General features: G+C 38.4%; 1 protein-coding gene across 9 annotated transcripts; it reads right to left on the bottom strand.

Annotated features, from left to right (window-relative positions):
* Positions 1–720: 720 nt before the first annotated feature.
* On the bottom strand, positions 721–12,267 carry LOC127064677 (cell division cycle protein 23 homolog). Of its 9 annotated transcripts, none has more exons than XR_007781755.1 (9): positions 11,865–12,267; positions 11,133–11,794; positions 10,878–11,057; positions 10,619–10,783; positions 10,290–10,536; positions 9,951–10,215; positions 9,752–9,861; positions 9,399–9,579; positions 6,403–7,070 (listed from the first exon to the last, which is right to left on the bottom strand). XR_007781755.1 is itself a non-coding variant. In XM_050996105.1 (8 exons), coding segments are annotated over exons 1-8 (1,731 nt in total). In that variant the 5' UTR covers positions 11,966–12,267; the 3' UTR covers positions 6,403–7,069. The 9 variants fall into 9 exon arrangements, 6 of the variants coding, with proteins under 6 accessions (XP_050852065.1, XP_050852064.1, XP_050852062.1 ...); XR_007781756.1 differs by having other exon boundaries at positions 9,399–9,519; positions 11,865–12,266; XR_007781757.1 differs by lacking the exons at positions 9,752–9,861; positions 9,951–10,215; positions 10,290–10,536; ... (2 more) ...; positions 11,133–11,794; positions 11,865–12,267 and adding exons at positions 721–878; positions 943–1,083; positions 1,159–1,302; ... (1 more) ...; positions 5,294–5,396; positions 5,483–5,923 and having other exon boundaries at positions 6,209–7,070.
* Positions 12,268–13,172: the final 905 nt, after the last annotated feature.

Below are 13,172 nucleotides of genomic sequence, written 5' to 3'. Positions count from 1 at the left end.
GCTACATAGACTTCCCCTCGAAGATCGAAAATAGCTTCTGTCCGACGTACAATACCTATTTCCTTTGAAAGAAAGCGCCTCTCAGTGTCTGAATACGTTCTGAGTGATTAGCGACGCGATACGCGGTACGAAGAGATCATATTTCGACAAAGTTTTCGAACTTCTGGTCGGGTTCCCTTCATCGGAGAACCGCTAACCGTATGATAATGGCACGTTACGTGTCTCACGTAACTCAAGGAATGTATTTGTCTCCATTTCCGCGATCTCCGAAAAGATCTAGCGAGACGCGTATTTTGATTTGTCAACGGGACTGATTGCACGAAGCCACGAAAAAAGCGCACTTCATACGTCCCACATTCGAGCGCAATTCCTCGATAAATTATAGAGATTAACCATTTATATGAGCTATGATTAATCTTATCGACTACATAAGTATCGCTTGCAACGAAATATAAGCAGTAATAAGATGCGGATAATGTACAATTATTATAAAAAAAAAAATAAAATAAAATATAAAAATAAATAAATGATTCAAAACATATAAAAACCTAGGTAGGAGTGTCATCGTCGTAACCCTTTAGCGAGATTACCTACGTTAAATAAAATATAAATTTTATTACAAAATCTGTATAATTAAAATAAAAATGCGTTTAGAACTTTATACGTGATAATGGTTACCGATAGAGAGAGAGGAAGGGAGATAGAGAGAAAGAGAGAGAGATAGAGACATCATCACTATAATTTCCTAAGTATAGTGCAATAAATACGAGGAGGAAATAACCACGTTTACAATGGCATTAAAGTTAATTTTGTTGGCATCTTAACGGCACGATAATTAGAGAAGTCCCATATTCGGCACAGAAAAGATTTTTTTGTTCCTATATAGAAGGGATATATACTAGTTTGGTTAAAAATGTAGAGAAATGAAAAGAACTTATATACCTGGATCGTTAAGTCGCTAATTGTGACAAACAGCATTGTAGGAAGGAACGGTAACGGTGATCTATAAAGGTGAACTGCTTCGTTTATGAATTTTTTCTACCCTTCTATCTGCAGCTGCATTATCAATAGGAACGCAGAATCCTTGAAAGAAAAGTTTCAATCTTTCTCAAGCTGAGAATTATCGTTTGGTTGGGAACTTTGCTTGATAATGTTCACCAGGGTATCCAATCTTGTTGGTCGAGCTATCTGTAGGACCATATGCGCCTCTTCTAAGATCAATAGACCGTTGTGGGCGTCATTCGCCGACAGGTTGTGCGCGGATATAACGTGCCGTTTCCAAGCGGCATGCGTAGGTAAAACCTAAAGGAAAGAGGAAGGAACATAAGTGTAATTTCGTTAAACTCGATCTCGGTCGTGTTGACATTTGTTTTCTTTTCTTTCTTTTTATCTCTTTTTTCGTTTTCTTTTCAACGAACGATAACGAACGATAACGAACGAACCTGTAAACACCACTTGCAATTAAGGGATGGCGATATGGTATGAACGGCTTTGATGTGTCTTCTTCGAAAGCCCCAGCTGGTGTAAGCACGATCGCAAAAGGGACAGGGAAAAGGCAGATATGCGGGACCTCCTTTGATCATCTCCTCCGAAAACTCCGAACCAATGGACGAAGAGAAGGCGGGAGAGAAGCTCGAACGGGATCCTCCGGCGACGTGCTCCAGCGATAAGCACGAGGAGGAATCTGTCGTCGCATCCGTCGCCGTCTGCGTCGTCTGCGTCGTCATCTCCGTCGTCGTCTGCGTCGTCGTCTGCGTCGTCGTCTCCGTCGTAGTCTGCGTCGTCGTCTCCTGCGTCGTCGTCTCCGTCGTCGTCTGCATCGTCGTCTCCGTCGTCATTTCTGTCATCACTTCTTGCTTGGGAGAACATTCCAGCACGAGGAACCCGGACTCTCCTCGATTTTGTATCGTCGACCAAGGAGATCCGTCCTTTCCATCCTTCGAAGCTTCCCAACCTCGACTCTCCTCCGGAATTCTTTCGGAGACTCGAAAACTCGAACTTTCCTGTGCTTCGGCGATTATCGTCACAGCTGGCTTCGAAGACCCTACAATTAATCGCCGTAGACGATTGAAATCATATCGCTTAGCTTTTCCCTCCCTGTCACTCCTCATCCTTGACGTTCGTCCGGATCGAGCACGGCGTTTTATCCTTTCGGAATAAATGAAATAGACGGGATACGATAAAAAGGACGGAATACAATTCGGAGAAGAAGTAAACCGCTAAAAATGTAAAATAGGTTTATTTGCGACCAATCGTGTGTCTTGTCTACAATAATATCGCTTTAAATAACGATCGGTTCGTTCGATGGTTCGTCCGTACATTCGCGTCAAAGTTTATTACCGATCTATTACAGATCTGATCTCGTAAACGAATCTGTCCAAAAAATAAAGAAAAGGAAAGGAAGGAAAGGGAAGGGAAGGGAAGGGAAAGGAAAGGAAGGGAAAGGAAAGGAAAGGAAAGGAAAGGAAAGGAATAGGAGAAAGAAATGATCAAGGCCGTTGGATAAATAAAACGAAAGAAGGAACGAACCAACGAGCGGACCTATCGTCTATATATATGTACGTACCCTAATAGTTGGGCGCCGTAACGACGCGCTTTCCGCTTTTAAATATTCTACAAGCATATCTTAAATTACTAGTCTCATCGTAAGAGCTACGATTTCTTTTCCTTATTTAAGTATACACGGTAAAATAGCCGATAATGTCGCCGTGCGCGACACGATCACGCACGCGTCTCTAGCACGGCCGGCACGCTTGCTTGCGCGCGCGCGTCTCGTGTCGTATAGTGTCTTTCTATCTACCTTTAGCCGTGTGTGCGTGCGCGCCTTGCATTTGTGTGTCGCGGCGACAACTCGTTTCTCGTCTCCGCGATGCATCCTCGCGTGCCTGCGAGCTAAACCGAGTTTGATATCGTGCGCCGTCTACGGCGATAGTGCGTACTTGCGATTGCGTGAACACCGTATAAATAAATAGATTAAGAAGAAGGAATGTCGTGTAACGCGGCCGCACGAGAGGAAAACAAAGGGTTCGTACATGATGCTAGAGTAATAATGTTAGAGGAAAGAAAAAAGAAAGAAAGAAAGAAAAAAAATAAAGTAGTCAAGAACGATCGATGTCTCCTCGCCTGTAGGAGGATAGACACGTAAACGTAAGACGCAGGAGAAGAGGACGAGTTTAGTAGCGATCACCTTCTTCCTCTTCTATCGTTTAGCCTGTCACCCCGAACGATATCTATGCATGACGAATCTATCGCCAATCACACGACTCTATTCAACATTTACGCGTCTAATATCTGATTGCTCGAATCAAAATCCTAGCCTCCTTCGTCGCAGCCGTTTTCGCGAGCTTTGTTCCATCGTGGATTTCGATCGAGAATGCGACAAAGCTAGAAGCGAAGAAACGGGGGAGGAAGTTGAGGTCGAAACGGGGGAGTACGAGGGAGGGGGAGGGGCGACGGCAGATCGAAAACGGCCTATTCCAGCCAGTGGAAACGTTTCCGTTTGACCCCTGACTTGAAACGCCCTAGTCATTGCGTGTACACGGAACGCCTCTGAAAGAGATACCTTTTCAAGCCCCTATTGCTAGTGTCGATCTTTGTTACGCAATTCTTCCACACTTCCTCCCACTCGATGCTGTTCGGCGCGATGCCGCTAAAGTGAAGCAAAACCTCCCTTATCAGGTGTATCTTGTTGCTATCGAATTGCTGCTTTCCCATTTTACCATTGACGTTGCAGAGTATTCTCTCTTCGGGAGTAAAGAGGATCTTCATGAGATCGCAAGCTAGATGATCCATCGGACGAGAAGACGCCCACGTTGAGATAATGTCCGGGCTCGGTAGTAGATCGGCGTAAGGTAGTTGCTGATACGAGTAAAGCAGCGGCTTCACGTCCGAGAATCCAGTTAGGCCGGATAATCCAGATATACCGGAAATGTCTTCAGCAGGACTGTTCCCAGACCCTGCCACACACATCAGCACAGCGCGCTTTAGACACGGCTCTCCCCGCAAACGACACGCTTACAACAGAGACGCGCGCTTACGCACGCACGCACGCACGCACGCACGCACAACAAACAAACAAACAAACAAACAAACAAACAAACAAACATATAAGCGCGTACATTCGAATTTCGTTTCACACGATTTCCTGGATACTTGGATATTTGGATCGGGATCGTACGAGAGAGAGAGGGGTCAAGATCATGATCGGTGAAACGATCGATCGCACGCGCGTACTTACGCAGAGCTGGATAGAATTGGCTTCTAATGTTTTCTGTCCGATGTAACACGTTGATTATATAGCAGACACATCGTTTCAAGAAAATGATCATCTTTTCTATCTCCTTTAACGACATCTTATCCAGCTCTGTACAATTGCCCTTTCACCTTACTCTTTCGCTCTCTTTCTCTCCTCCATGCACGCATCATCTCGTGCATCTACCGATATACACGACACTTTCTTTCTCCCTCTCACTCCTCCAACACGCAATCGTCCTTTCTCTCATTCGTACGCTCTCGTTCCTTCTTTTCCTCAACATCCTCATGGCGTAACAACGAAAAATAAATGTGAATCGCCAATCGAGCGAAACAAAAGTTACGATAAAAGTAAACTAAAAGTTCTGGCAAGCTTCGAATTTGGTACCGAAGAAAATGCCTTCGGTACCTAATAGCTGCCGGTAGACGATTCGAATGTTCTCAAATACGCGTAATAAATAAATAAATACAGCGAGTGTCGCTTATATCGTGGGAAGTTATTGATTTTCGCAAAACATTTATAAAAGTTTCAAACGTCTCTCTGCACTTCGAGTTCTATGTATTAAAACTGTACATACTTCCTTAAGTACAAGTTGAAGACTACGAGAGTAGATATCGTTACGTTAGTTTCACATCTCGATTTATTCTCGCAAGAAAGAAATTCCGATTATGCAAATGACAAAAAAAGTTTCCTTAAAGCGCAGAAGACGTGAAAGAGTAATGCGCTTTTGAACCCGTGCTTTCTTTCTCTACAAATAGTCGATAGACGTAAAAATTACAAATTATAGCGACTAAAAAAGTCGCTCCTGCTTTTAATTCCAAGTCCGAAACGTCGCCAATGTCTAATAAATGACCCTATTGTACAACTTAAAAAAAAATCTTTTGTAGAATGCGTAAATGAATTTATCTAACGGTACAACTAGTAAAGAAAAAGTAGTAACATCAAGGTAATAACTTGAAACAGGTAGAAGAAAAAGAATTATATGAAAATATACAAGTATAGAAGTACAAATGTGAACGTATAAATATTTTGTTAACTGACCTTGCATTCCGTCCATTTGCCCGGTGTCCAGTCTCTCCACTGGATCTTTATCCATCGACGTGCGTTTTTGTAAATCTTCAGGTGTCATCTCCAACGGTTCTATCTACAATGTTTAATTTATTTTCAATCTTATTCTAAGTATTAACCGTCAGACAGATATTGTCAAACACGTATGTCAAACGAACTAACTTTCATTTCTAAACGATGAAACACAGGATCGGGCAATGCGTCGGATGACCCATGATCCGTGTCCTTCCCACTTTGTTCGCTTCCATTCGATTCGCTGGTATTTTCAGATTGCGATATTCTTGGCGTTAAAGCCTTCTCCAAGATAGAATTGTTATGTTGTTTACAAACTTTTTGTTTCTTTTTAGGTGCTTCTTCCTTAACAACGGGTATATCTTCGGCTACACCCTGTTCAAATTCTGCCAGCCTCTTATACTGATCCTTAGCAAAAATATCTCCTCCGGACAAGCCACGAATTTGCAAAGTTTCTGCCGCTTTCAATAAAGCAGGCAAATTTTTCTGCTCGATATTAACCTCTCCTTTATATATAAATATGAGTAATGCCTCGAGTTCGCTAAAATGTACATCTTGCAATATTATGACTGGATGCTGGCATGGATTAGCCTATAAAAAAAACAAAAGGTTATATTTGAAAATAAAACGCTTATTATCGCGACAGAGAAGATTCGAGGAAGCCGACGTTCCGAAGAGAGAATCATAATAAAGATATATCATAATTTCGTTTCAAAAGCATCAGGAGATACGAATGGCAGCTGTCAAACCGTTTAAAGTGACAAGAGAAACGGTAAATTGGATTGATCGAAGCAACGAGAAGGGACGGAGAACGACGAAAGAACGATTTCTTCTTAACTCGTATAAAATCTGGAAAAATCAATAAGGATCTCTTACCTGGAAGACTTTCTTGAAGAAAGGACTACTGGCAGAAAGTATCACTTTGTGGGCCGTGAGACACTGTCCGTCACTCGCGAGTGTCACGTCCACCAGGCCTTCTTCCTCCCAAAGACTCTCGAAGCTCGTCGCGATATTGTTCAGGAAGCTGTTCCACTTTAAGCATATTTGGCTTGACATGTCAAAAGAAATAAACTAAATCGAAAAACGCTCGAACGACCGGCCGATCGAGTGACGCGCGATACGAAAGCGTTTACACGGCGAATAAAACGGCGAACGCGAGAGAGCAGCGATCGTGCCAGGTACGCACAAACATCGTCCAAGTTGCTCGGGAGTATACAGTCAATATGGCTGCCGTGCGACTAGCGGAACCGCGCCAAATTCAAAACTCCCGGAACCTTTCTCTCTGCCTCTCTCTCTCTCTCTCTCTCTGTTTCTCTCTTTTTCTTTCTATCTCATCGCACGTTCCTCGTATTTTCCGCTTCGAAATACAATCAAATGAAGGAATTAAAATGGATCTATTGCCTCATCGAATGAATCAAATTATTTTCTCGATCTCTTACAAAATACCATACATCGTTCGCGTTTCACCGTTATCGATCGTTTTCATTATTCGTTGCGCTCGTTTACCAATTTATAAAAATATATTTTTCTTCGAAGAGTCTGACTGAGCAAGATCGAGCGTATTAAAGCAAAAGTCTTGCGTGAGAGAGTGCATGCATGCGTGCGTACGTGCGTGCGTGCGTATGTGCATGCGTGCGTGCATACGTGCGTGCGTGCGTGCGTGCTACCTGGTTGCCTCCGTGCTGTGTACTTGCCGCATACTGGCTCGCGTGCGGTGCATGCTTGCGTGCGTCCATGCCTATAACAGAGTTCCATAATCGTTAAGATTCCAGCTTGCTTCGCGTTCAACGCGTGGCTACGCGAAAGAAAAAAAAGAAAAAATTACATTTATTCTTAAAGAAACGTTATCCATCAAAATTCGAGTAAAAAAAAATGTGTATAGCAAAATATATTCGGAGAAATAGTATGTACATTAAATTTGCAATAAATTAAGTTTAATTCTGTATAAGTCTATCGATGTAAAAAACATTGTTCGTTTGCCATCGCGGTTGAAGCTCAACGACTACGCGACTGGAACGAAAAACGGATCGATGATAATCATCATCACGCGAACTTTGAACACGTACGTTATCGAACGTATTCGAACGAAGCATTTCGAAGTAAAATTTCTCAAATAACTGACGGGTTATAAATTATATTTTATTCAGAAGCTAGCTTAACTATTATACTAAATGCAATATATCAAATTGAAGGTAGTAAAGTATTCGAGAAGAATTATATTCCGAGCTTTGCAATAATGCCTTTCTCTTTTTTTAATTAGATATTATATTAATTACGTTGTAAGGTGCTTCCAGTTTTTTTGTTTTGACACGAAAAGAACAAGAAGAACGTAGAAATGAAACGAAAAAACAAATATGAAAAAAAAAACGAAATAAAAGAGCAAATTCTATATTGCAAATTCACAGATATAATTTGCAAACATTCCAAGTATTCCATTATGTACGTAAAATTTAAATGTCCAAGCTTGGATCGTAAAAAATTACTCTAAGAGAATGAACAAGTCTTTTATTTACTTTCGCTTACGGATTAATAACTTTTCAGCATTTCTTGAATCTGAACGAATAATAATTGAAAATTTATTAAAAAAGTAAGCAATAGATAATATAAAATGGATGTTATTATCATACTTTAGATACATTAATGGCGTATAATAAAAGTACGTCCGACGGTTTACCAAGTTTTCCTTTAACAGTCTCCAAACGAATAAGGACGATAAAAATCAGAATAACGCTTAATTCCCGAACCCTCTATGAAGTCACACATTTTCAAGTGGTGCACTTATATATCTATATTTTTTAAATTCCATACCATTTTATCAAGTATAGTTAAGCATAAGTTATAACTACATACATAAATGCAAACATCGCATATATAAAATGATACTTCCCTTTATACAATAGAAACGAGGTGATTGCATTACGAAAAGGGAAATTCTCTTAGTAAACTGTTGGAAGTGCACCATTAAGGCATCTCAGAGTACAATACTATGCATGAAATTTATCGTTTTGGAAGAAGTCCAAATAGAAATAAAAATACAACGTTCGAAGTTAATTGACCCAAAGATAATTTATAGCGTACAAATATTTTATGAAAGAGCTTTTCTAAGATTCATTCCTTCTCAAAATCGAAGGGTATGTTTATTGTCTCAAAAATTCTTTATTCAAAAATTTCCCCTTAACAAGTAGCAGTATGATGTAGACTACTATGTAAGGAATGTACGAAGGTACTTCTTGAACTGAACAAAATGTTCAGCGGAAAACTACTTATCGAAAAAACTTCGGACGCTCAGTGATCGAACCACCCTTTGTTAGTAAAAAATTCTACGTATAAGTTATCCTTTAACTTCGGAGAACTGCTTCAGCGGTGAATTGTACATATAAAAAAAAAAAACGTATGCCCTATTTAACCTTCGAATTATAGCAAGTTTCTTCTTAATCTCTTCATTTCTCTAAATATTGTTCTAAAATCGAAAGCCTTGTTTATCCTAAATCGTAAAAATTATCAATTTTTATTGTTGTTTTCATATGCAAAATTTATCGCCGAAACAGTTCTTCGAAGTTACGAAGAGACATCCTATATATTAATGTAGACATTTTTCTAAATTGGAATTAATGTAAATTTTCAAAAAACGACCACTACGAGTACCGACAATTATTCTTCCCTAGTAATACGACCACCACTGCAACAAGAAAAGAGAGAAACGTCGAAGTTCTATTTTAAAGCTATACCGACCTCGGCACAATCATCGCTCAACTATGCGAATAATAATGCCTTCGCACTTGATGACACAAAAGACGTGGTTCTATCAAAATTATTGCATCGTTCTATATTCGCAATAAAAATTTTACTTGTTCGTGAAAGATACGAGATACAAAGAAAACAATGAGAGAAAGAAAATGGTAAAAAAAGGGTAAAATGACAATTCTGAAGCTTTGAGAATAGATCGAGCGTTGAAGATTTGGATAATATCGTCAATAATGCAAAGATTTTCAGTTTTCAAATAATGAATAAAAAAGTTCGATGAACGAAAAGCAAATGAATCGCCTGAGCAATTCTTTATATCTACCTCCATCTTCGATGACCAGTTTTAGAATAAGATTCTTGATCCTTGATTGATGCAGAAATGTATACAGATAACGAGGATCATAGGGACGATACTGGCTTGCGACAATGAGATTAAGGATGACCTAACAGGATGGAAAAACAGGGAAAGACGATGGAAATTATTCAGCTTGAAAGTGAAAAACCTAAAAAAATATATATATATATATATATATATATATATATATATATATATATATGAAAATACCATTGATAAGTAACTCCTTTAAAAAAAAAAAAAGGTACGAAAGAAATTTATGATGTAACAACGATCAAGTTTTATGAAAACGTAAAAATAATTATTTTAGTTTTTGTTACTATGGAGTAGGTGTGAAGGATAAATTCATTGGCGACAACTGATTTCCCGGAGTAGCATCGGTCCTAGTGCCTTGTTCGATTACTGGATCCGTTTCGTTCATATCTTCTACCTATAACGATACGAGAAAGGAATTTTAAACTATACTTGTTTAACAACGCAATTATAAAATAAAATGCTTGAAACAAAGTCTATCCTTACCACCATTGAACTCTCCTCGACTTTCGCTCTTTTCTGTGCAATAGTTCTTAAAAGCCCCTTAGCTTCTTCTTTAGTTTCATCAAATTGAAGACATTTCTGTGCATAATGATTTGCCCGATCCAACTGTTCTCTTTTCAAATGATACTGCGTTAGGTACTTGTAAGCGTGACTCAATTCGGTTCTATCAGCATTTCTGAATTCGTCCATTACAAAATCTGTATAAGCTGCAGCCGCGTGATCGTGTTCACCCAACTTTTCATAAAGACTAAAATTGAAAATACTTATGATAATATTTCGGAAGTAAAAACTGATCTAAAAAAAAAGGTAAGTAATACGTACTTAGCTAATTTTATCAAAGCCACTCCCTCAATATCCCCTACATTGCACGCTTTGTAATAACACTTGAGAGCATCTTGAATTTTATCTTGTTTTTCATATGCCTCGCCCAATGCAAGAACCATTCGACTATCATGAGGTCTCAAAAGTTGTGCCTGCTTGTAATAATACAATCCATAAGAAGGCATCTTCAAAATTTCATAAGTTTGACCCAAACCATACCACGCTCTATAATCCCTTCTGTTAACTTCTACATAAAATACAAAATAAATTCATTCGATAATTAACGTCATAAGCGACCTAATAAAATAACTCGTATATATAAAACGTACCGATGGCTTGGCGATAACTATGAATCGCCCCATTAGTATTTTTCATCTCCATAAATTCATGGCCGAGTAACGTCCAAGCAGATAGGTACTGCGGATTGAGTTTCAATGCTCTGTGGAAATACATCACTGCCTTTTGATGATCTGCTCTTAAACTGTAATAATTTCCTACAAATAAATGAGACTGCATAACGTATTTTGCAATCTCAAAAAAAGTAAGATTAATTTATTCAAAATTCTAATAAATATGAAAGGGGCTTACCTACTATGCAACATGTTTCCAATCGATATTTATCTATTTCTGTGGCTCTATGAGCTAAATATGCCAATTCTACTTTCATTTCTTTTACATAAAGTAGATTTGAATACGTATCCATATTATCGAGACAATATGGATCCTCTTTTATAATGTGTTTAAATGTTTTTATAGCATTATCAACATCTAAAAATGTATGGAATAAATCGATATCATCGAAATTTAACGTTCCTCGAATGTAAAGTAAAAAATTTAAATTACCTCTCCTGTAGTGAACGGCAATTGCAGTTTGAGCGAGTACATACGCATTTTTTTCAAAACCCATTGACTGCAATTCGCAATACATAGCTAAGCCTTCGTCGATAAGTTGCAATTCTAAATACATGTGAGCCATAAAAAAATGTTTCATCCAATGATTTGGAAGCCGCAAATTTTCTAATTTTTCCCTATCCGTGATTAATGCAGCTAGTTCCAACCAAGTGCCCCAGTGCATCGGCTGCTTATGAGTCGATTCGACCAAAACTTCGGTGGCCTCTCTGGTAAGTTGGAGTTTTTTCAGAGTTACCCCAAATAAATATAAACAAAAGCCGTCTAATTTACCAGCCAAATGATCTTTTCTTAAATCAGCACAGAGTAATTTTAAACTGTCATTTCTCATAGGGTCTGGTGGTATATCCGTCATGTCATCTATTTTCTTTTTTTCTCCTGATAAGTAACGAGAATACAAATACAAAAACCTGGCTTTTGAAGTCGTACATTTTTCTGTAAAATAGGCTGCTCGATCGTACTCTTTTAAATCGAAGTAAGTTTTAGCTAAAATATACGTGTCATCTTCCTCGTTCGTTTCTGTCAAACCGATATCCGTGGTCACATCGTGTAGATCTAATTTGACATCTTTCAAAGAATAGTTCAATTCTGCCAGCCTAAAATGTAAAGAGATATGATTATACTAACTTGTTTCTTAAAATACAATTCAACAATCATTTTATATACCATTTTGTAGTATGTAATAAACCGCGTTGAGAACATTCATTTATCGCAGGTAACAAGTCACATTTAACCTCTTTAATATTAAACTTCACGAGATCATCCATTTATAACAAATTTTCGTTAAATCATCACATACGATAATTTATAATAAGTTTTACGACGTTAAGCACGTTCATCGCTTTTCGTTCGTAACGTATGCGACTTCAGCGACAAGTACGGTTAAAATATGAACTACAAACTGAATAGGATAACAATGTCCACATTGTGCACTTACCGAATAATGTACAAGCTTGCATATATCATATCTCTCTCACGCACAACCTAACAATCGAGTGATTTCTGACAGAAATTTTTGTATGTAGTACAAATAGTAATATATAACGTATCACGAAAGCAAAAAGAAATCATATGTTAGATATACTTCTCTGAAAATAGATGAATTGAAAAGAATTTGTTATATTGTTTGTTTCTACTTAAATTTATACAAATAGTTAAAAGCGTATTTAAGCAACCATTAGCTCGATATTACTTGCGATGGAATATACAACCTACGAAATATAACGTACAAAAGGTAAGAGCAAGAACGAATTTTGAGATATGTCGATATAATGGCGAACATAAGTAGAACAGAATATATAACGTTTAACTCGAAAAGCGAAAATAACAATAAATAAGAATAATACAGAAACTAACAATTTTCAGTAGAATTTTCAATTTCTTTTAAGAAATTACTTTAGAAATCTGTTATATAGAGTCCGATTATCTATCGAAGTATAATTAGTAACGTAAAATGTAAATACTTTAATCTTTAGTTAAAAATAAAGAGGAAAGCTTGGAAACACTTTGAAATATGCAGCCATTCGCCCGGTAGTACTTGCGCTTTATAATTATATATATAATTTAGTTATACATTTTAGATATTATATATAATTTAATTATAGATTTTAGATATAACTTAGATATAGATTTCGATACATTGCAAGTACTACCGACCCAGGTCCCACCGCGTGGAGGTTGCTGCATCTGGGGACCCACGGGCTAACGAGGACTCTACTTTAAAATTCGCGTGACCGGCGTGATCAAATAATCGGCGTTCTATAAAACGAAGTCCCCGGTAGGACTTAATCGCGACCGAACACTCCCGTGAGTGTTAGAATAACGGTGACTCTACTCTAAATTCGCGTTCGCGACGTTTCACGCACTAACCGAGAATTCAGGCAGCTAACTGGAGGAGGGTCAGTCCACGCTTACGGATAGCAAACCATACTACTCGGCAGCACATAAACCGACACACGACCGGTCATTTATTCG

This window comes from Vespula vulgaris, chromosome 6 (genome assembly GCF_905475345.1).
Source record: "Vespula vulgaris chromosome 6, iyVesVulg1.1, whole genome shotgun sequence".
NCBI classification, from domain to species: Eukaryota; Metazoa; Arthropoda; class Insecta; order Hymenoptera; family Vespidae; genus Vespula; species Vespula vulgaris.
This window is presented reverse-complemented; position numbering and strand designations above follow the sequence as displayed.